This window comes from Heterodontus francisci, chromosome 1 (assembly GCF_036365525.1).
Source record: "Heterodontus francisci isolate sHetFra1 chromosome 1, sHetFra1.hap1, whole genome shotgun sequence".
NCBI lineage: Eukaryota > Metazoa > Chordata > Chondrichthyes > Heterodontiformes > Heterodontidae > Heterodontus > Heterodontus francisci.
Genome location: NC_090371.1, coordinates 274,714,361 through 274,737,828, shown reverse-complemented (window position 1 = coordinate 274,737,828; position 23,468 = coordinate 274,714,361). Strand labels below are relative to the sequence as shown.

Below are 23,468 nucleotides of genomic sequence, written 5' to 3'. Positions count from 1 at the left end.
ACCACAACCCAACCCTTGTCCCTTTTTCATTTCAGGCACCCAAGAACTGGAACCTTCCCAGGCAGTGGAGGAAGAGGAAAGTGAAGATGAAGAGACATCATCAATTAATCTACGCAATCGCATCCACCAACTCAGATACTGACACTGCACTTAGAGGCTTGGATAGAGGAGGGATATGCATATGGAGAGACTCCAGGCATAGGTGTGCAGGAGCCAGAGCTGGGGAAAAGGATAGCGCAGGTGCCAGCTCATTGGAATGCGAGGTCACACACTAGTTCTGCTGTAGAGGACTCAACAGGCCAAGCTACAGAAGAATGCTAGTGCACTGGAAGGCCCAGAATAAGATGGTGCAGTCTGAAGCTGGGCCTTCTAGGCCCAGAGCTGCTTAAAGTCACCCTCCAAGGACAGCAGGGGTACGCGCGCAAATCCCTTTCCAAAAATTGCAACTGGCACACTTTTGGCGTGTTTGTCGGATGCCGTTTTCGAGCTTTGGGTGCCTCGTGGCGCAGATATGCCTTAGTGGAGGAGCTGGGAAACTCAGACAGTAATTTACATGATTTATTGTCTAACATGTGCTGTCCAATTTACTCTGTAATAATGATGAGTGCCGTTAGCCTCACCATTATTCTTAATGCAAAATTCCGGCTAATATAACTGAAAATGAATGGAACTGGCTTTCCCAGGGAGTCTGAAATTTCCATGTATCTAGCAACATAGGAGTAGGAATAGATAGGCAATTCAGTTCCTTGACTCTGTTCTGTCATTCAATCAGATCATGGTTGATCTGTACCTCAACCCAACTTTTTCCTGCCTTTGCTCCATCCCCTTTGATGCCCTTACCTAACAAAAGTCTATAAATCATAGTATTGAAAGCTCCAGTCTTTTTGAGAAGCAAGTTCTAGATTTCCACGACTTTTCATGTGAAAATTTCACTCCTGACGGCCTAGCTTTAATTTTAGGATTATGACCCTTGTTCTGGATTCTCCCACCGGAGCAAACAGTTTTTCTGTATCTACCCTATTGAATCCCTTTACCATTTTGAACATCTCGATTAGATTGCCCACATTAATCTTCGATATTCAAGGTAACACAAGACAACATGTCCTTAGAATGTAAACTGTTTTTGGCCTCGTATCATACTGGTGAATCTTTGCTGCACCCTCTCCATGGCCAAAATATCCTTCCTGCAGTGCGGTGCCTAAAGCTGAACACAATTCTCCAGACGGAGTCTGTAACAAAGATCTGAGACACAGATTCCTCACTTTTATATTTCAATCTCCTTCAGGCAAAGGCCTAACATTCCACCAGCTTTTTTGATTACTGTTTGCAACTGTCCATTGGCTTTCATCTGGACATCCAAATTCCTTTGTTCCTCTAGAGTTCCGAGTCTCTCACCATTAAGAAAATATTACAATTTGTTTTTGTCAGATCCAACATGGATGGCCTCACACTTTCCTACATTGAACTCCATCTGCCTTGGTTTTTCCCATTCACTTGGTCTGTGTTCCTTTCTAGCTTCAATCTACACAACGTAACATGCTCCCTTGCTTAGACTATACGCTAAAGTATAATGCGTCATTTTCATGGCAAATAAAGAAATACACAACAGCAAAGTTACAAACGAAAAGCATAGTTGATGAACAATCACGATTTGCTTTATTTAAAAAAATTATGAATTGTCATATGTAAAATAAATCATTCTGAATGCATGTTAAACAGTACTATACAAGAAAAACTTTATTCGTCCTAAAATTTGGAAAATACAACAATTGAATATAATCGATTCCAGTTGAATGATATTAACAGCTCTTAAAAGCGACACTGACGTGTCTGTAAGAATTCCACAGCAAGATGGTTAGACTAAATCATTTTGATACTTTAATATCTTTGATATGAGGACAGAATTTTAGTGACTGGACAAAATATTGGGATTTCTCTCAATACTCTGAAACCTGTGATGACTGCTTTAGAAAATAAGTGCAAAACTATAAAAATATTCTCTGAATGATTATAATGGCTACCTTTTAAGTATTTACGAAGCTGGGCCAAGAGATAGTAGCTTTCATTTTATGTGCTTAACAAACCAGCATTAATTGTGACTACAAAGCAAACTGAATAAAAAACTAAGCATTATTGGTATATAACATATACCTGGTACTTCATTCCCTAGCTCATCCTCCCTGAAAAATTTGCTTGTGCAAACAGGTAGAGTGTGACACTTTATTCATCTGTGATTCTACATCTCTGATAACTGCAACATCAGTGATGTCAAACTTCTGTTTATCATTTCCTAAATTCTCCTCACTTGTAATGGGTCAATTTTCTTTTACAATGGAGTTAAGAGGGAGTAGTACCTTGATTACATGATTCAAAATAATGCATAGTCAGTGGATGAAGCATAGATGGCTCAAGGGCCCCTTGTAATCTTGGATCTTGCTCGTGTCTGTTGTGTACCTACAGGTCCCAAACCAGCTTGGAATCACACACATGCTTGAGCCCAATATAAGTCATCTGCTGTTCTCTGTATTAAATCCATGCAGTGTCATCTCCCAGTGATCTACTTGTAGACTGACTTCCTCTAATCACAAATGTAGTCATTGTCATCAATAGTGCTGCTGTAGCTGTGAAGAAATAACTGGTGAAGGGATTACAATGAAAATAATCTCATCAATCGATACAGATGAAGATAATCAGCAACAGCAAAATTCAAGCACTTAAGAGACCATCTGAACTCCTTTAATGAGATGATTTTCTGGTAAACACTCCTAGCTATCCACTATTCTCTATATAATGCTCTCCAATTGTACATCACTATTTACTCTTCCATACTCGCTATCATATGTGTTGGGGCAGGTGAGAAGGGGAGACTAAAATAACCTTACCTATGTTACATCTGTTGCTATAAGCATTATTCACCAATAATACATACTTCATTGTGCCTTATTTAAACTCTCAAGGTGTTCTGCTTATTAAAAATATATTTTGATATTTGTAGGGAACTCTTAAAAGAAAAAAAATCATGTTACATGCATTACCAGTACCAGCAGGCCTGACTCAAGCATCCACTGCACAGAAAAGAACTGGCTTGAATTTTTTCTTCAAGACGATCCCAAGTTTTGGCTTACAATACTGTACATAGAATCCTGTACAAATTTACACTTAAAAGATTTAGCCACCACAAACAGGTTTTGTGGTATTATTCATTACTTCTCTCCTTTGATAGCACATTTCTATCTTATCTGATGCGGAAATTAAATTTTTTAAAATGGTACTTTTGTTTGAGTAAGGCATGTGTGCATCACGATCCACGTTTGCCTTTTCTTTCTTTTGTAAACCTGGCTCCTAAACTTTCACCTGATGCCTGTAACTGTGACCATCATGACAATTCAGCCTAGTGCTTCAACAAAGCTTTCTACCTGCTGGCCACTGCTCAGCTGGGGTGAAGTTCGATTAAGCATTAACAGATGTGTGCATGTGCTGCACCTGTGAAGACTAATTCAGTTATTTGATCACATCTTAACACTATTAGGGGAGACTTTCTATTCCCAGCACATTCTGGCAGCATGCACTTAGAAAGTCGGGACCCTGAGCCGTGATCTTCCGTTCATTAATTCTAATGGAGGAATTGCACAAATTCCTGAAATGTACTTCTATCTTACGCTGGGGTACTTAAATGGAAAGCCTCCTCTACTTTAACTTGGGGGTGAACTTGGTCTTCACCAGTCATGCAGTGACTCCCAGTGAATCAGCAGCCCGTTTTTGCACTGCACCCGATTGTGTGAGAGAAAATTGGGGACAGTGAATAATGAACTTCTGATTCGCTAGGATCCTATTTCGTGCTACTGAAAGAAAACCAGTTTCACCCATTTGTCATTAGTTTTGTTTTATATTATTTATGCTGCCTGCATACTTTTTGCCATCACACAAGATCACCAAGATATCAATATGAAGATAGCAATATGATTGTTCCGTTGGATTGAAAGCATTAAGAACAAATAGTGACTTTGGAGGCGGGGAGAGCATATAATTGGGCAGGACAGTAGCGTGGGGAGGTGGGGGAGCGTGAACGCTGCCTCCACCTCAATTAAGTTCAGGGCAGGAAGGCCTATGAACGGCCTTCTTGCCCTGCCACCAATTGAGGCCCAATTAAGAGCCTCATCCCACCACCGCCGGTATTAGCACAGCACAGGCAGGCCTGTCGCCACAAAAGGAGCACGACAAGCAAACCCTTGTGGGTTGCCTGCCAGCTACGGGGCAGGATTCCCTCATTAAAAGGCACTTAGTGCCTGAACGAGGGAACAAGCATCGAGAAGGGGGTGAGGGGGCCGCTGAGAGCCATCCCCTGCCCTTGTTGCTGGGTTCCTTAATCCCGGGATGGCCTGCCGCTGTCCTCTTAACCGCCTAACTGGCACTTGATCTGGCAGGCCTTCCCCGGAGGAGGCGATGCAGGGCTCTCACCAGTGCTTTAGCCAATGGCCATGACCCCAATCACCAAGATAAAATCCCGGACATAGATTCATACACACAGAAGGAGGCCATTCGGTCCAACATTCTGGCAATTTAAATGAGCTCTCCAATCAGTTCAACTCCCCTTGCTCTTTCCTCATAGCCCTGCAATGCTTTCCTTTTCAAGTATTTATCCAATTCCCTTTTGAAAGTTACTATTGAATTTGCTTCCACTGCCCTTTCAGGCAGCGCATTCCAGATCACAACAACTCACTGTGCAAAACAATTTCTCCTCAACTCCTGGTTCTTCTGTCAATTACCTCAAATCTATGTGCTCTGGTTATCGACCAGCCTGCCATTGGCAACAGTTTTTTCCTATTTACTCTATCAAAGCCCTTCGTAATTTTGAACACCTCTATTAAAATCCCCTTAATCTTCTCTGCCCGAAGGAGAGCAATTGCAATTTCTCTAGTTCCTGCACATAACTGAAGTCGCTCATCCCTGACACTACTTCATTCCATCTCCTTTGCACCATCTCCAACGTCTTGGCATCTTCCCTAAAGTGTGATGCCCAGAACTGGACATAATAATTCCAGCTGAGACCTAACCAGTGATTAATAAAGGTTTAGCACAACTTCCTCGCTTTCGTACGCAATGCCTGTATTTATAAAACCAAGGATCCCATACTTTTCTAACAGCCTTTCAACTTGTCTCACCACCTGCAATGATTTGTGTCTGTGAATCTCCAGATCTCTGTTCCTGCACCCCCTTTAAAATTCTATCATTTAGTTTATATTCCCTCTCCTCATTCTTTCAGAATGCATCACTTCACACTCCTCTGCATTAAACTTAATTTACCCATGTATCTGCCCATTTCACCAGTCTGTCTACCTAGCCTCAGAGTCTGCTGCTATCTTTCTCTGGCTATTAATTTTTCTTAACCTGTTTTATATATATTATGTATACTAATGACAGATTTACCACATCATTAATAAACAGCTATCATTTTACATCCTTCACAATGACGTTCTTTTTTTTTAAGTGTTTCAAAATATATCCATTTTTATGCATCATGGGATAGAAATAATGAATTGTATAATAAGTTGAAGAAAGCAATTTGATTGACAGGTTTCGTCCATTTCAGTTAAACTGCCAAGCCACTCCTGCAACATAGTTAGTGATTAATTCAGACTAGCCTTTCTGGCCTTTGACTTTCAGTATGTCAATGAGTAATGAAGATTTATTCCCAATTGAGCTAATTTAGCATATGGTTTCTTCTAAATGTATGAAAGTACTGACATCATTGCTAACTACTGAGATGTCTGTAAATGCATTTGGTGAGTACTTGCAAGGGTCCCAGTCCACTGAATGGGAATGATGGGCAAATGGAGTTGAGGTACAGATCAGCCATGATCTAATTGAATGGTGGAGCAGGCTCGAGGAGCTGAATGGCCTACTGCTATTTCTATGTTCTCATGATGGAGATTATCAGTTCTGTAACAAACAGGCTTTATTGAACTGAAATTTAAGAAATATCTTCATGGATTAGCATACTGAGCCATTGCTGTAAGAAACTCACTGAATTATAAGCAGGATGTTCCCAATGTGTAATATCGACAATTATTGTGTGGATCTGCTGAATGGGTTCCCCTTTCATACAGCTAAAATGAACAGGTTTGGGGGAAAAATAATTGATTAGTGACTGTCCTTCTGCAGCTTACTCGGAAAATTAAATTTGAGGCACAAATCAAAGGGACTACAGTGGTTCAAGAGGAAGGTCTATATGTTCGGCCTTGTGTACATCACGAAAGATTTTTTTTTTTTTTAAATGCCAGCACAGGCCCAATAGGCCAAATGACCTCCCCGGTGTGGTAAGATTCTATGACTTTTGCGGAGATTTCTTTTTTATAATACGTGGATCAAATTCCTGGAACTCCCTATCTAACAGTGCTGTGGAAGCACCTTCACTGCACTGACTGCAGCAGTCCCAAAAGGCCCACTACCGCTTTCTTAAGGGGCGACTAGGGACCGACAATAAATGCCAGTCTTTCCTGCAACACCAACATCCTGAGAATTTTTTTTCTCCAAAAAACATCGAAAGTGAAAACAAAGACTGCAGCTCAATGTTCCCTGCTGAAGTTAGAAACTGCCTTTAACTGATTTGGAAGTACTAGCCTATCAATGGCCAGAATGGATATGCCGTTGTCCTCAGACCTGGTCCTCTGTGTACTTTTGCAGTAAGCGTGAATGAATTCTGGTGAAAGAAATGGCACTTTAAGAAATCCTGTATTATTTACACAATATGCTCCGACAAAGCACCTCGTTTCACAGTCTCAGGGCTGTATTGCAATGCCAATGCACTCAGATTTTCTGGCAGATGTGCAGCCTTGATTTGGCCTCTTTCCAAATTTTACAGGCAAGTCCTTTTGCACAGTCACAGCGCTGGAAAAGCTCCAAGCCATGAGAGCCCTTCCTCTTCTGCTTCGTGCATACTTCACCTTGGCGAAGAACTGGCTTGCAGATCTTGGTCCAAAAGTGGCGAGCGCAACAAAATCCTTCCGCACAGTCTGAGGAGCGTAAACAGGAGTCCCCTTCGTGACCTGTGTAACAAGAAGGACAACAAACTTGTATTTAAATCGCACCTTTAATAGTGAAAGACACCCCAAGGCACTTTGAGGTTGCGTGATCAGATGATAATCAACACCGAGCCAAAGGAGATATCAGCAGGAGTGGCCCAAATATTGGTCGGAGCTAGGGTTTGAATGAGGAGAGAGAGAGGGGGAGAAGTTCAGGGAGGGAATTCCAGGGCTTAGGCCTCGTAGGCATGGCCACCAATGGTGGGGCGAAGGGAAAGGACGGGATGCATAAGAGGTTTGGGCACTCTCTGACTGGTCTCAGAATGTCTACCTGACCTGAAGTGTGGGTTCTTCCAAGGGAGTGAGATGGAAAGGGAAGGATGGGGAAAATCTAATTGAAACTTTTCTCTAACAGGTCTTTACTAAAAGAAACAACTGTTTATAATAAAGGGGAAATTCTTTGCATTGAAAGTCCTTCCCTCCCAGTCTCTTTCTCCAGACCTTCATGGACTGATTCATTCCTTGTTGATAGCTGAAAGCATCTGGCAGTATCACCTGCCGAATAACATTTTTATGAGTATTTCCAGGAAGGGGCTGGCCTGTTCTCAATGATCTACACAAGTTCATGATCAACTTTTATATGAGCCCTACGAGTCCCACGTTGAATCCCTCAAGCTGACAAGTTGCAGATTATGAAAACAGTTTTGACATGATTCCATTTTAAAACATAAATCTTTCCAATGACTTTGAGAATTACATGCTGACATTTTTATGTAAAATTTAAGCTTTTATGAAATAAACAAACTCCCTCAAAGATAAGCTGAGTACAGCAGTGCCAGGCCAGATAGAGGGTGGATTTATAGAACTATAGAATGGCTACTACACAGAAGCAGGCCATTCGGGCCATCATGTCCATGCCGTCTCCCTGCAAAATCAGCTCAGCTAGTCCTTGTCCCCCACCCATTTCCTTAGCCATGCACATTTTTTCTCTTCAGGTACTTAGTCATGATTGAATTTTCCGCCACCACACTCTTAAGCAGTGCTTTCCAGATCCTGACCATTCGCTGCATAAAAAGTTTTTCCTCACGTCACCATTGATTCTTTTGCCATTCATCTTAAAAATCAGTGTCCTCTGGTTCTTGACCCTTGTGCCAATGGGAACAATTTCTCTCTACCTACTCTGCCTAGACCCCTCATGATTTTGAACACCTCTATCAAATCTCCTCTCAACCTTCTCTTCTCCAAGAATAACCCCTCAACTTCTCCAATCTATCTATGCAACTGAAGTTCATCATCCCTGGAACCATTCTCATAAATATTTCCTGCACCATCTCTAATGTCTTCACATCCTTCCTAAAGTGAGGTGTCCAGAATTGGACACAATACTCCAGTTGAGGTCGAACCAGTGTTTTACAAAGGTTAATCATAACTTCCTTGCTTTTGTACTCTCTGCTTCTACTTATAAAGCCCAGGTTCCCAAATACCTTTTTAACCACTTTCTCAACCTGCCCTGCCCCCCTCAACAATTTGTGCACATATATCCCCAGGTCCCTCTGCCCTTGCACCCCTTTTAGAATTGTATCCTTTAATTTATTTTACCTCTCCTTGTTCTTCCTATCAAAACGTATCACTTCACACTTCTCTACATTAAATTTCATCTGCCATGTGTCTGCCTATTCTGCCATATCCTCTTGAAGTCTATCACTATCCTCCTCACAGTTCACAATATTTCCATGTTTTTTGTCATCTGCAAATTTTGAAATTGTGCCCTGTATGCCCAAACCTAGGTCATTAATATAGATTAAGAAAAGCAGTGGTCCTCGTATTGACCCCTGAAGAATGCACTGTATACCTTCCAGTCCAAAAGACAATCGTTCACCACTACTGTCTGTTTCCTGTCACTCAGCCAACTTCATATCTATGCTGCCGCTTTCCCTTTTATTCCATGGGCACCAACTTACTGGCATGTCTATTATATGGCACTTTTGGAAGTCCATGTACACCACATCAACTGCATTACCCTCAACAACCCTCTCTGTTACCTCATCAAAAACTCAATCAAGTTAGTTAAACACCATTTGCCCTTAACAAAACCATGCTGGCTTTCCTTAATTAATCCACCCTTGTCCAAGTGACTGTTGATTTTGTCCTGGATTATCGGGCGTAATTTTACCCCCCTCCCCCTCAAAGAGCGCGAAGGTGGCAGGGGTTGGGGGGCATAAAATGGAGTGGGAGGCTCGGGGGGCCCTTCCTGACCTGCTTCCACCTCCACTGCCACTTTACGCAGGGTGGCGGTGACTAAAAATAGCCCACCCGCCCCAGGCCAATCAAAGCCCTTAAATGGCCACTTACTGGCCACTTACTGGCCACTTAAGGGCCACCGCTGGTCAGCCAGCCAGGCCCGAGAAAAGCCGCCTGTTAAAAGCAGGAGGCTCTCTGATGTCCTGGGGGGGTGGGGGGGTGGGGGGGGCGGCCTCATGATCAGGCACCCTGTTCCCAATGGAGAGCCGGTCCCGATGCCCCAACCAACCCCAACACCCAACATACCCCCCATCCTTGTCTCGCTGGGGCCCAACCGATCACCCCGGTGAGGCAACAAAAACTTACCTGCGTTCCAGGGTTCCCCGACATCTTCTTCGCAATGCTGGGTGCAGTCCCAGCAGTGGCCACTGCTCCCAGTGGCGCTGCTGGGACAGACAGCTACCAGCCTGCTGATTGGCCGGCAGCTCTATTAGGCAGGACTTCCTACCTCAAGCGGGTGGAAGTCCCGCCTCAGACCAATTAAAGCCCAGGGACTCGCAAAATAAGGGTCAGATCCCCAGGCCAGGCAGAAGCGGGTTCGCCACCGACTTTTCAGTCAGTGGACGGCTCCTGTCTGCCTAGGGTAAAATCCCAGTCATCGTTTCTAAAAGCTTTCCCATCACCAAGGTTATAGTGATTGGCCTGTAGTAGCTGGGTTTTCTTTACACCCTTATTTGAACAGTGGTGCAACATTTGTAATTCTCCAGTCCTCTGGCACCAGCCCTCGATGACAGATTGGAAGATTATGAGCAGTGCCTCCGCAATTTCCAACCTTACTTCCCTCAGTATCTTCAGATGCATCCCATCTGGTCCTGATGACTTATCAACTTTAAGTACAGCCAACCTTTCTAATACCTCATCTTTATCAATTTTTAGCCCATCCAGTGTCTCAACTATCTCCTCTTTCACTATGACTTCGGCAACATCTGCTTCCTTGGTAAAGACAGATGCAAAGTACTCATTTAGTATCTTAGCCATGCCCTCTACCTCAATGCGTAGATTGCCTTTTTGGTTCCCACCCCTCTTTTTACCACCCTTTTACTATTTAATATGCTTATAGAAGACTTCTGGATTCCCTATTAAGTTAGCTAGTTAGCTGCCAGTCTCTTCTCATACTTTCTCTTTGCTTCTCTTATTTCCTTTTCCATGTCTCCTCTGAATTTTCTATATTCAGCCTGGTTCTCACTTCTATTATCAAACTGTCATATGCACCCTTTCTCAGCTTCATCTTACTTTCTATCTCTTTCATCATCCAGGGAGATCTGGATTTGTTTGCCTTACCTTTCCCCCTTTTGGGAATGTCCCTCGACTGTTCCTGAACTATTTCCTCTTTAAAAGCAGCTCATTGTTCGATTGCAGTTTTGCCTGCCAATCTTTGATTCTAATTTACCGGGGCCGGATCCGTTCTCACCCCATTGAAACTGGCCCTCCCCCAATTTAGCATTTTTACGCTGGATTGCTCCTTGTCCTTTTCCATAGCTAATCTAAAACTTATGATACTATGATCACTGTTCCTATTCATATTCCTAGATCCTTATACAGTGATTTAAGTCATGTCATTGGGGAAATGAGAAGTGGGGTGGGGGGAAATGGGGACTAATCCTTAAGACAGTCACACTGAAGGGCTGTTCTGTCATTTCAGAAGAGTATGGTTGCCAACTCTGCATGGACACATTCCTGGAGGTTTCATCATATGACCTCCTTTCTCCAACCACCTCACCCAGTTAAACAGCATTTCTCCCCAACTCCGATAATTTTACAATTAATAAACAAAAGCTTTAAAAAAAAAACTTTTCATGCCCCTATGACTTTTCTCCCAGGCTGCTTGCTGTACTGTCCTAGTGAATAATCTTTAATTCCTGGAGACTCCACGAAAATCCTGGAGGGTTGGCAACCGTAATACAAATGCAATATCAGCAGCCTGGGAGCAAACCCTCTTGCTTTGGGATAGTGTTGTATAAAAAAGTACAGAGAGAGGAGAAAAAGGAGGGAATGGAAATCAGCTGACAAGCAAAAAAGTGATGTTTAACCAGTTAATACCAAAATTTACATTTCTGAAGTTCCTTCATCCACATCAGAAACCTTAATATAGCTGCCTTTCTAATTATATGAAATGTTTAATGGATACTTCTCAATTCCCCAATAACATGGTGTAGATCACTGTGTAAGGAATTAAGAAAACGAATAAGTTCTAATCAAGAGCTGCAGATAACGCCATAATCCATTTGAGTGGTTTATGACAAAATCTCAGCTATTTGCATTTATATAGAATCTTTAACATAGATAAAAATGCACTAAAGCACACAACAAAATCAATGAAGAGTTAAATGAGGAGTTATTAGGAGGGATGACCAAAAGCTTGGTCAAAGAAGTGAGGTTTAAGCAGGGTCTCAAGGGAGGGCAGTGAGGTGAAGAGGCAGAGACGTATAAGGAGGGAATTGTAGATTATGAGGCTTGGGTAGTTGAAGGCACAGCCACCAAACATGAAGTGATGGAAGTGAGTGGATGCACAAGAGGTCAGTGTCAGAGGATTGGAGAGTTTGTGGGTGGTTGTAGGCCTGGAGAAAATTACACAGATATGGAGCGATAAGACCAAGGAGGGATTTAAAGGCAAGGATAAAGATTTTAAATTGGATGCATATGGAGACTGGGAGGCAATGCAGGTCAGACAGAGCAGGAGTAATGGGTGTGCAGGAATTGGGTTGGATAGCAGCAGAGTTTTGGATACACCGAAGTTTACGAAGAATGGAGAATGGGAGGCCTACCAGTAGAGTATTGAAATAGTCACACCTGGAGGTGATAAAGGCATGGCTGACTGTTTCATTAATAGGAGTGAGTGATGTTACAGAGATGGGAATAGCCAGTCTTTATGATGGAGAGTATGTGGGTCAGGAACTCAACTCAAGGTCAAATAGGATGCTGAGGTTGCGAACAGTCTGGTTCAGCCTGAGCCAATGGCCAGAGAGGGGAATGGAATCGTGGCAAGGGTATCAAGTTTGTGCAGACAAAAAGGTGATAGATTTGCTTTCCCCAGTGTTTAGCTAGGGAAACTTGGTTCATTCAAGACTGAAGATCCTCTGGTTATGATCAAATAGGTAAGAGTGGAACTGAAATGAACAATGGAGGAAAGGTGTTGGAGGAAAATTGTGTGATTGAGTATGTCAAAGGGTACAGAAAGGATTGAAGATGATGAACAGGGGTAATGCACCATGATCGTAGTCACAGAGGATGACATTAATGAATTTGTTTGTATAGGCTGGGAGTTTCCTTGGATCTGCTCCTGCTCTGTTGTCAGAGTGCATCAGAAACCTAAATACATTGCATTTACAGAGAAATTACAGTGGCAAAGCGGGACCAGCACCAAGGAAATTCCCAGCACGGAGTTGAGGGGAACATGGGCATGGACTTGGGAGATGACAGCATATTCAAAGACTTTGGAGAGGAAAGGACTATTGGGTAGTAGTTTGCAAAGACAGCAAGGCTGAAGGAGAGGGCATTTTTTAAGGAAAAGGTGATGACCACAATTTTGAAGGGACTGTGGGCAACACCTGAGGATAGGGAACCAGTAACAACATCAGCCAGGGAGGGAAGGTGGGTGGACAGCAGTTTATTGGAAATGGGGTCAAGGAGTGGGCTTGTGGGTCTCAATATTCCATTACAACTTTTTTGTTTGTAACCTTTCTAGGCTGTGTTGCATTGATAATATTTATACAAGGGAAACTAGAATATGGTCTCCAATTACTGGATTGACACTCATGCTCAGGTGCAGTAATTGCTGGCTCAGTGGCAGTATTTTTTAACCCCACTCTGAGTCAGAAAGGGTGAGTTTGAGCCTCATTCCACTCAGTTCTGGTGAATGGAGACCAGAACACGGTCTTCTAAGTAAGTTGGGATCCAGTGGGGTACACACATCTGGCCAGAGTGGCTATAGGACCAGTTGTAATATTTCAATCTCTGATTTAGAAAGGTTGGATTCTGGCCCCACTCCAGACAGTCTCAGTGAGTGGAGACCCGAGTGCCAGCTCTGAATACCGAGTTGACATTCAGCAAGGGTTCTTGTGTTTAATGGGTACAGGTATCCCCCACCTCCACATTGTATCAGCTACATGGGCCCTTTAGCCCTGGTTGCAGTCCACTGAGGAAAAGGTAGTCCAAAGATAAAAACCTTGAGCAAGGCAATGGGAAACCACCCTAGTACTCTTCCCTAGTAAGTGACTCAAGAATCTCATGTGTGGGACTTGGGTTAGGACCTGCCCTGGGGCATAACACCATGGACAGAGGGATGAGAGGCTAGTCCCACGTGCAACTTTATGTGAACCAATATTGCACTGTTAAGAACGTCCTACCTGGCCAAACAAGAAACCCATAAATTCATGTTAGCTCTCATTAAAGGGATAATGTCACCAAACAGGGAAATTCATAGGCAGGTTCTTTTCATGGAATAACCATGTTTAACTCCCCTTAGCAGCATTTTGCAACACAATCTTTGGAAATATGTTTAAAAATAAGGTTGCTGGATTGTTGCTACTGTTACACTCTAATTATGCTATTCAGCTCTTCTGCCAGTATATTGGATGATAATACTCCTTTAAACTCGCTAGGAAATGTTCAGTAATACATGAGAAAGTCTTTTGTTTGTTAGATTTCATTATAAGGCTTGAGTAAGTGGGGGAAAAAAACTTGCAACCAGGAACCTAAATTGATTTTTCTTTTACACTGTAAAACAGAAGCTTGCCATTTGAATCCTTCTGATATATGAATACATCAGGCCAGATTGGGATGAAAAATGGATTCTTCTGAAGTTCCCTTGCAGTTTTAAAAAGCATGTTACAAAGCCAAACATTTTTGCTCCTGTCAATAACTATTTACGTTATTGTCATTCATGGGAGCCAGTAATAGCCCAGTGCGTGACTGCTGCAGCTTAACAGAGTAATGGGAGAACAGCAACTACATTAGTGTTACATGGAGTAACCTGCCAAATGGAGATTATAGGGTTGATGAAAAGGGTTTTGATTGACTCAAAACCATTGCCAAACCCGCAATTAACTTTGGTTAGATTGATACTCAGGCATCTTTATTGTCCGCCAGAAGTTGCTGTTGTGAACTTCAAGGACCACATGAGCAGCAATAAATATACATGCAAAAAAGTTATTACAAACCTCTCACCTCCCCACTCAATTAGCTTCAAGGTGCCTCAACTGGTACACACATTGCTCAAAGGGGCACTGTACCATACAGACTGATAAGGTCTCAAGTTTGATACCTGTTATATGCAGTACACTGCAACTGGTTTTGAGGCCCAGGACTGACTGAAGTAATTCTCACTCCTCGTCATCCAGCAGTTGCTGTCAAGGGCAGGTGTGACACATAGTCACATACTGCTGCCAACAATGCAAGGCAGATTCCTCTGGAAAATCATAATGCCACTAACCTTTCTCACGTGACGGTTTAGCCTGTGTGTTTCCCACAATCTGCCAATACGTGCCCTTGGTTCCATGGTGGGTGCCCTTCTTAGCGTGTTCTTGTATGTCCCCAGAGGGGGCTCTGCGGCTGGTGCCTTCAAGAAGTGGTACACAGATACCTGAGGGAAAAAGGATAACAAATGCAGCAACTAAAACAGGATTAGCACCCATTTCACACGCACATTAAAGATTAGCTGCAATTAATCCATTGAGTCCAGATATAGTTAAAGTGGCATTGCCAGCACGAGATAAATCTTTCATTTGTCCCACAATGTTATCATATGCACTTAAATGTCTCACAGCATTTTACGCCTTCATCATGAAAAGAATATTTAATTCTTCTCCATCCTGAACATCAACAATCCATTATTAATGCTGTGCACCTGTCTGTATAGGTATGTACACCATATACATATATGCACGTGCGTGTATAAATACATTTGTGTGTGTGCATTTTTTCCATTCTTTCATGAGATGTGGGCTTTGCCTGTAATGCCAGCATTTGTTGCCCATCCCTAACTGCCCTTGCACAGAGTGGGTTGCTAGGCCATTTCAGAGGGCAGTCAAGAGTCAACCACATTTGTTGTAGGTCTGGAGTCACATGTAGGCCAGACCAGTTAAGGATAGCGGATTTCCTTCCCTAAAGGACATTAGTGAACCAGATGGATTTTTATGACAATTGATGATAGTTTCATGGCACCATTACTGAGACTCGCTTTCAATTCCGGATTTTTAAAAATGAATTAATTGAATTTAAATTGCACCAGCTGCAGCAGTGGGATTTGAACCCCTGTCCCCAGGGCATTAGCCTCTGGGTCACTTGTCCAGTGACATTACCACTACACCACTCTCCTTAACATGTGAGTATTTATACAAAAGCAAAATACTGCAAATGCTGAAAGTCTGAAATAAAAAGAGAAAATGCTCAACAGGTCAGAGAAACAGAGTTAACTTTCCAGGTCAATGACCTTTCATCAGTACTGGAAAAAGTTACAGATATAACAGTTTTTAAGTAAGTACAGAGGCAGAGAGTGGGGGGGAGGAGAGAAAAGAGCAAAAGGGAAGGCCCAGTAGGTTAGAAGTTAGGAGAGGTTAAATGACAAAAGGGATGATGGTGCAAGGCAAAAGGAGATGGTAATAAGACAAGTAATAGGTACAGAGGAGGTGTAAATGGGAATAGCAACAGCTGCCATTTGGAAAAAATAGGGCCAGTGGTTATGATCTGAAACTGTTGAACACAATGTTGAGTCCGGAAGGCTGTAAAATGCCTAATTAAAGGTAGAGCTTTATTGGAACAGTGTAGGAGACTGAGGATAGACAGGTCAGAGTGGGGGGAAGGAATTAATAATTATACGTATATGTGGATGTATACATGTGCATCTGTGTGAATAAGTATGTATGTGGGTGCATGCAAATTGGAGTGTGTTTGTGTGTACCTATAAATATGAGGTGTGATTACAATAAGGCAATAAGTTGCCTTCTGTAGCTTAGTGATAGCACCTTCACCTCAGAGTCAGAAGATTGTAAATCCAAGCCCAACTCCACAGAATTAAGCACATAATCTAGGCTGACACTCCAGTGCAGTACTGTTGGAGGGAGTGCTGTCTTTTGATGAGATGTTAAACCAAGGCCCCATCAGCTCACTTAGGTGAATGTAACAGATCGCATGGAACCATTCTGAAGAAGAGTTCTCTCTGGTGTCCTGGCTAACATTTATTCTGCAATCAACATCAGTAAAACAGATCTCATTGCTGTTCGTGAGATCTTGCTGCACACAAATTGTCTGCCACCTTTCCTACATTACAATAATGGCTACACTTCCAAAGTACTTCATTGGCTGTAAAGTTGTGAGGTTATGAAAGGCACTAACTAAATGCAAGTTCTTGCTTTATTTTCAATAACCCGGTTCTAGTTACAATTAAGCTTTTTTCACACTGTTATTAGAATAGGGAAATTATGTAGGAGTCAGAGTATATATTATATCATATTGGAGAGGTCACTCTTGAATCTTTACATTGCACAATATACCTGGCCTGACCAATGACCTGAGCCGTATCATCACATAAATGCTATTTCTCCCTTTTTTCTCTCAGTTGCTTTAACAATTGGGCTGAGATATGAGTAAGCTTCTCAATCTGATTCCATCACAATGCATTGCATCAGGCAAAAAGTATAAAACTTGCCCTAATTTACACTATTTGAGTAGGCCTGTCCTTTTAAAGGTTCAATGTTGCTATTGTAAAGTATGTTCTTTTGAGCTCTTGCTCCAAAAAGGTCAGTCATAAAAATACATGCAGAACTATACCTACTTCAGAAACACTGCTTTACGTGTGCTGATTCTCTAAAGTTTATGTTCACATTGATGTGTTCATAAATTAAAAATAAAAGATGGCCACACTCACTACATTTCCCTTTAATAAAGAATAATCATAACTTCTTTTTTATTTAGAGATACAGCACTGAAACAGGCCCTTTGGCCCACCGAGTCGGTGCCGACCATCAACCACCCATTTATAATAATCCTACATTAATCCCATTACCTTCTCACATCCCCACAATTCCCCTAACTATACTAGGGGCAATTTATAATGGCCAATTTACCTATCAACCTGCAAGTCTTTGGCTGTGGGAGGAAACCGGACCTCTCGGCAAAAACCCACACAGACACAGGGAGAACTTGCAAACTCCACACAAGCAGTACCCAGAATCGAACCCGGGTCGCTGGAGCTGTGAGGCTGCGGTGCTAACCATTGCACCACTGTGCCGCCCTACTGCATTAACTTCTGTTAAATTTACTTTTGCTAAATTTGTGTGGTGAATAAAAAAAACCCATATGTTCCTACTAGTCTGATAAAAATGACCTACAAAGCAGCTCAGAGTAGCGCAATGGGACTTAGAGTAGACAGCGCCAGTTGAAGATTTAACTTTGGAACTGGCGCAATTGGAAACATGGTGTCTTCTGTGTCACAATATCTATCATTCAAATTGATGTTCATGAACACAAAGTTCCACATCCCTTGTTTCAGTCGCTACTTTCAGTTGAAGATCACGTCCTATAGGGTTGGGCTGATTGCAGCTTCTGATCTGCTGGGCTTGTCCTGCATCTGAGCAAAAGATTGAAGAACCTTAGGGCCACAGTCTATTATGAGCAGTGTGCTGTGTGTAACCTCTTCAATGAGGTTATGGAAAGTGAGATGAAGCCACAGTGCAATGTATTTTTTTTAAAAATGGGGCAGGTTTTCACTCAGTATGGGCACAGATGCCACTGCAAGTAATTGGAAGGTCTTGGGCACTCGGTGTCATGATCAAGAACTCCAGAATTTGCGAAGAGCAAATTAAACAACAAATGCCCAGCCGAAGAACAGCTTTAGCGATAAAAGCTCATTGAGGGGAAACTGGCCTTAGGAGGTACCATAAATAAGACCATAATGAACTGGCAGCCCATTTCAACAACACACTCCATTTTCTTTCCCCACTGATTTCAGTAGATGAGGAAATCAGACAGGGTTTAAAACGGCCTGTTGATTTATATTGCACGTTTTGCACTATTAATTCCACAACCATTCTCTTTCACAAGAATCTATTTGTTTACCTAGTATGCAGTATAGACAGGAAGAAATTGTCAATAAATGTTCATAACCTTAATATATTCCCACATTTTTACAAAGTATACTGAACATCCAATTATCTGAATTTCAATCATCCAAAGTCCATTCCCTAACATTATTGTTTGTCTTCCAAATAAACCTCTCTCTGTAGTTTTTAGTGTCTGGGTAATCTGAGCTGTCAGTGGAGAACTCTAAACCAGGTGTAGAGATTTACACTCTCAAGCTACAATCCAACCTGGTGCAAATTAGGCTGATTTGGACAAACCTGGAATCAGATGTGTTGCCTTTTCAGATACCCTGAGGTTGATTTTAACTCTGAAGGTTAGGAGGAGGTGTGTGTGAAACAAGGTTACGGCTGTTTCGACTCCTGGGCCTCATTAACATGTAGCCAGTTCCAAATGGGAAGGAATTGTGCGGGAAAAGGCTTCTGGACTTCCAGAAAATCATGCAACTGACCATGGCTGACGATCGACATGAAGGTAGGTGTGGGTTAGAGGGTTCCGGGAGGGTCTCACAGGAGGGGAGACTTTCCTTGCGAGGCCCAGAGGAGTGTGTTGGCTTTATCTTAACACTTGCTTTTAATACTTCTTTTTGTCTTTCACTGTCTGTTATGAACCATTATCCCTTATTTTTTTCAACTTTCTTTCCAACTGGTCAAAGAAACTTTGTTGTCTGTTCAACCCATTAACTGCTACTTGATGTTAGCATTCCTCACTCCTACCTCCTCCATGTTTACTCCTATAAAGGGACTGAACTGCCCGCCACACTCCAGCACTGATGAGGTGTCTGCACCTTTAATGTTAACCAATGTTTTCTAATTACAGATGCAAAAGGACCTGTTGTGTATTTCCAGCATTTTATTTTGCTTTTTATAGATAAATGTTCTTCTTTGTCTGCCTTAACTCTTCTTGGTTTTAAAATAGACATTATTTTCGCCATCGTATGAAATTACTCCATTTGCTTTTGAGGCTTCTTAATTCATGACATATTCACATAGAGGATAAAAGGGGCCATTGTGGTAAGGGAAGAAATCAATTATAGAAGACGCCCACCAGTCCCTTCTCCAAACTGCAATTGTTTAACATGGAAAAATGATTGCACAGCTTTTTTTAAAACTATGTACAGGGTTCAGTGTCAGCAACGTTCGAGAGATATATAGCTGCTTTCAGATGCTCCAATTTTAACTGCCAAGTTTTCCATTATCTTGACATTTCTGGCCCAATCCATGATTATTGGTTTGATCTATGGCCATTCCGTTGGTAATCTTGTTGGATGACTCACAAGACTCTTCAGCACTTTGGTGATTTATTCATCATTGCCACGATCATTAAAACCACTGACAGGGTCTGGCATGGGTTCCCATCATTGCTATATTTGTGATAACTAGTTTCTGCTCAAACTACTTCATCTGTGCTATCGTTTAGTAACTCATCCTCTGGATCATTTTTTTTCATTGAACTCAGGAATTTCCCTGACTTCTGTCCTCTCTTTCACATTATTCCTGCCTCATGTGAATCATCCCATCCACTCGTCATCCAATTATTCTCTCAACATTCATCAGCCTCCTTCAGATCACATGCCTCTGGACACACATCCTCGATTCCTCTTGCAGTGCAGCAGTTGAAAGATTATAATCTCTTCCATGCACAATGAAGCTTCTTTCAGTTCTTCATGGCTACAGTTTATTCCTCTTTCTCATGAGTCAGAGAAGGGCTTTCAGCTCTTATTTCTGATTGTCTCAATCATAGTCCTTCATCATTTGTTTATAGGGCCTTCAAGTGGACCGTTCACGTATGTTCCATTACTCAAGAGTCTGGAGTCGGGCTTGACCCTATGACTCCAGACTCAGAGGCAAGAGTGCTAACATGAAGGACAGACTGACACACAAAAGTTAAATAAGTTGTGCCAGATTCTAGCTACAACATGTCCACTAATTAAGAATGAGTTGTAGTTTGCAATGTACAGCTGTACCAAAGCATTACTAAAGCATAAATAAAAAGGCTGCATTTGCTGACAATGTAACCACTAGGTGGTGCGGTGCTGGCACATGCACAAATGCAGCCTCCTCCACTAAAACGTCACTGTCTGCGACAGCTCAGGCAACTGTCAGTAATAAAGATGGCTCTACTCAATTTGACATCAAAAAACCAAATTAAACACAAATCCCCTAATGGCTGCGATTACTGACTCCATACCATCCCCAAAAGTACCCCGCTTCCCCCAGCCATTGCCATTTCTCTTCTCCGCTCCCTCCGGTGATCGTCTGCTCTCCACTCACTCCGCACCTTGCCACTTCAGCTACTCGTTCCCGGCCTCGCCACATACCCCCCTTGGCCACTCACTCCCCGCCCTGCCACTTCATCCCCCCCCCCCCCTTCGGCTGCTTGCTCCACTCTCAGCTGCTCGCCGCTCCCTGCTCACTTCCTGCCCCCACAGCCCCGCTGCTTCTCTAGGTGGCGCGGCAGGGAAACAAGAGGCTGAGGTGAGGGGAAGCGGCGATGTGGGGAGTGAGTGGCCGATTGGGGGGAAGTGGCGAGGCGGGGAGCGAACGGCCAAAGTGGTGAGGCCGGGAGCGAGCAGCCGAGGGGGAGAAGCAGCAAGGTAGGATGGAGCGGCCAGTAGTCATGAGCAGAGGTGAGCAGGAAACTGAAAGCAGCGATTGTAGCGGAGATGGTGGGAGGGAGCAGGGTACTGATGGGGGGATTGGAGGCAGCCATCGTGGCCATTGAGAAGTGAGGCAACGCTCGGACGTCATTATGTCTGATGTCATTGTGTGACGTCAACACGCGCATGTACGCATTATACTGGCAAATGTTCGGGCGCACTGATGCCATCCGCAATCACTCTGCGCATGCTCTGTGTTGTCAGGAGACACTCTGAAATAGAAAATGCTGGAAATACTCAGCAGGTCAGGCAGCATCTGTGGAGAGGAAAAAGAGTTAACGTTTTGTGCCTGTGACCTTTCATCAGAACTGGCAAAGGTTAGAAATGTAATAGGTTTTCAGCAAGTGAAAGGGAGGAGGGGGGTAAGAAGATCAAAAGGGAAGGTCTGTGATGGGGTGGAGGGCAGGAGAGATTAAATGATAAAAGGTTTCATGGTACAAAGCAAAATAAAGAAACAACGATGTGTCTGCATGAGGTGTAAATGGCAGAAGAGCAGCCGTCCAAACACAGAGTAAAGGGATAAAAACAAAAAGTGCTTGAAATACTCAGCAGGTCTGGCAGCACTTGTGGAGACAGAAACAGAGTTAACGTTTCAGGTCAGTGACCTTTCATCAGAACTGGTAACGGTTAGAAATGTAATCAGTTTTAAGCAAATAAAGCGGGGGTGGGGGAAGAGATAACGAAAGGGAAGGTGTTGATAAGACAGAGGGTCACAGAAAATAACTGACAAGGAGGTCATGGGCAAAGACAAAGGCAAAGACAAAGAGTATGTTAATGGTGTGGTGGAAGACAAAGCATTAGTGCAGAGAGGGTGTTAAATGACAGAATAATGAACAGTCCTAGCCAAAAGCACAAACATGAAAAAACAATGGGCAGGCACATGGTAAAAAAAAAATGAATGATGAAACAAACAAAAATAAAATAAAAATTGAAGAATAAAAATAAAACTAGAAATAAAAAAGGAGGGGCTAGTCATGCTCTGCAGTCTCCACAGATGCTGCCAGAACTGCTGAGTATTTCCAGCACTTTTTGTTTTTATCTCAGATTTCCAGCACAGCATCTGCAATATTTTGCTTTTATTATAACAGAGTAAAGGGATTAAGAAATGGCAGGGTGGTATTACTGATTATAATAATGATTGAATATTATATTATTCTATTATAATAAGATGAATTAAGTATCAGACCCTGGTCATTTTTCTGAAAATAGCTGGGCTGAATTTTACACCCCCCCCACCCCCCCCAACGTCGGGAGTTGTGGCTGGGTGGCGGGGGGCAGAAAATGCCTCCGGGAAAGGGCTACCACGCACCCAGACGCCGGGAAGGCCCGGCCCAATATTGCCAGGGGCGATGAGGCCTCATGACGGGCACCCCCACCTCCCCCCCCCCCACTTGACAACGGGACCACCATCGGGGGGGGGAAGGTCAGGTGGACAAGATAAATGCTTTGGGGGAGAGGGCTAGTAATTAATTTAATTGCTATTGATGAGGTGGGAGAGGGACAGAATAAATGTATTTCATTTTTTTTAATGAAATGTCTCTTTAAATATTTAAAGAGCTCGAAGCCCTTTAAAATTGACATCAGCGCCGGTGCACAGGCAGCTGATCCCATTGCTGGGGACGGACAGCCAGCCCCCTCCACGTCGGGGAGGGTGGGGGGGGCCCCACCCCGGCTATTTAAATGAACTGTCGCACTTAATATCATGGCGGCTCCGCGACGTGGCCTGTTTTCGCCCACGCCGAAGTATAAATTTCAGCCTAGTTGACTTGGAGAAATTGCAGTTCACAGCTTTTCCACTGGCTAGTCAATGCTTCAACAACAATGTGGCAATCAGTGATGGATAACTTACAAAGCTCGAGGTAACAACACCTGCTGGGAGAAAGTTCCACGGACTTAACAGTCAGAATGGGAAGCTTCACTGCTGATATCGGGGCTTAGAGGGGTTATATTGCGCGAAAATCTTGCATAGAATTGACTTGTATTCCCTTGAATTTAGAAGGCTGGTGTGGGATCTAATTAATGTTTTTAAAATGATAAAGGGATTTGATTGGGTAAATACAGATAAACTATTTCCTTTGGTGGGGGAGTCCAGAAGAATTGAACATTGTCTTAAAATTACAGCCAGGCTATTCAAAACCCAATCAGCAATCTTTCACACAAAGTGCAATAGAAATCTGGAATTCTCTCCCCCAAAAAGACCATGGATGCTGGATGAATTTTCAAGACTGAGGCTGACAGATTTTAATTAGGTGCTTTCAAGGGATATGAAACAAACACGGGTAAATGGAATTGAGATTCAGATCAGCCATGATCTGATAGAATAGGTTTGAGGGGCTGAATGGCCTATTCCTATTCCTACACTGGTATTCTGTGCAAACGTTTTGGTTTGGTACAACATGTTGTGGGATGGC

The 23,468-nt window shown here is 42.9% G+C and overlaps 1 protein-coding gene across 1 annotated transcript in view; it reads right to left on the bottom strand.

The window, feature by feature from the left end:
• Nucleotides 1–4,699: 4,699 nt before the first annotated feature.
• The window catches only part of dkk2 (dickkopf WNT signaling pathway inhibitor 2), a 41,042-nt gene continuing 22,273 nt past the window's right edge, over nt 4,700–23,468 (bottom strand). The window contains exons 3-4 of the mRNA XM_068045558.1: nt 14,755–14,904; nt 4,700–7,046 (exon numbers count right to left, since the gene is read on the bottom strand). Coding sequence (XP_067901659.1) covers nt 6,808–7,046; nt 14,755–14,904 — 389 coding nt within the window. The 3' untranslated portion in view covers nt 4,700–6,807. The remainder of the gene's footprint in view (nt 7,047–14,754; nt 14,905–23,468) is intronic.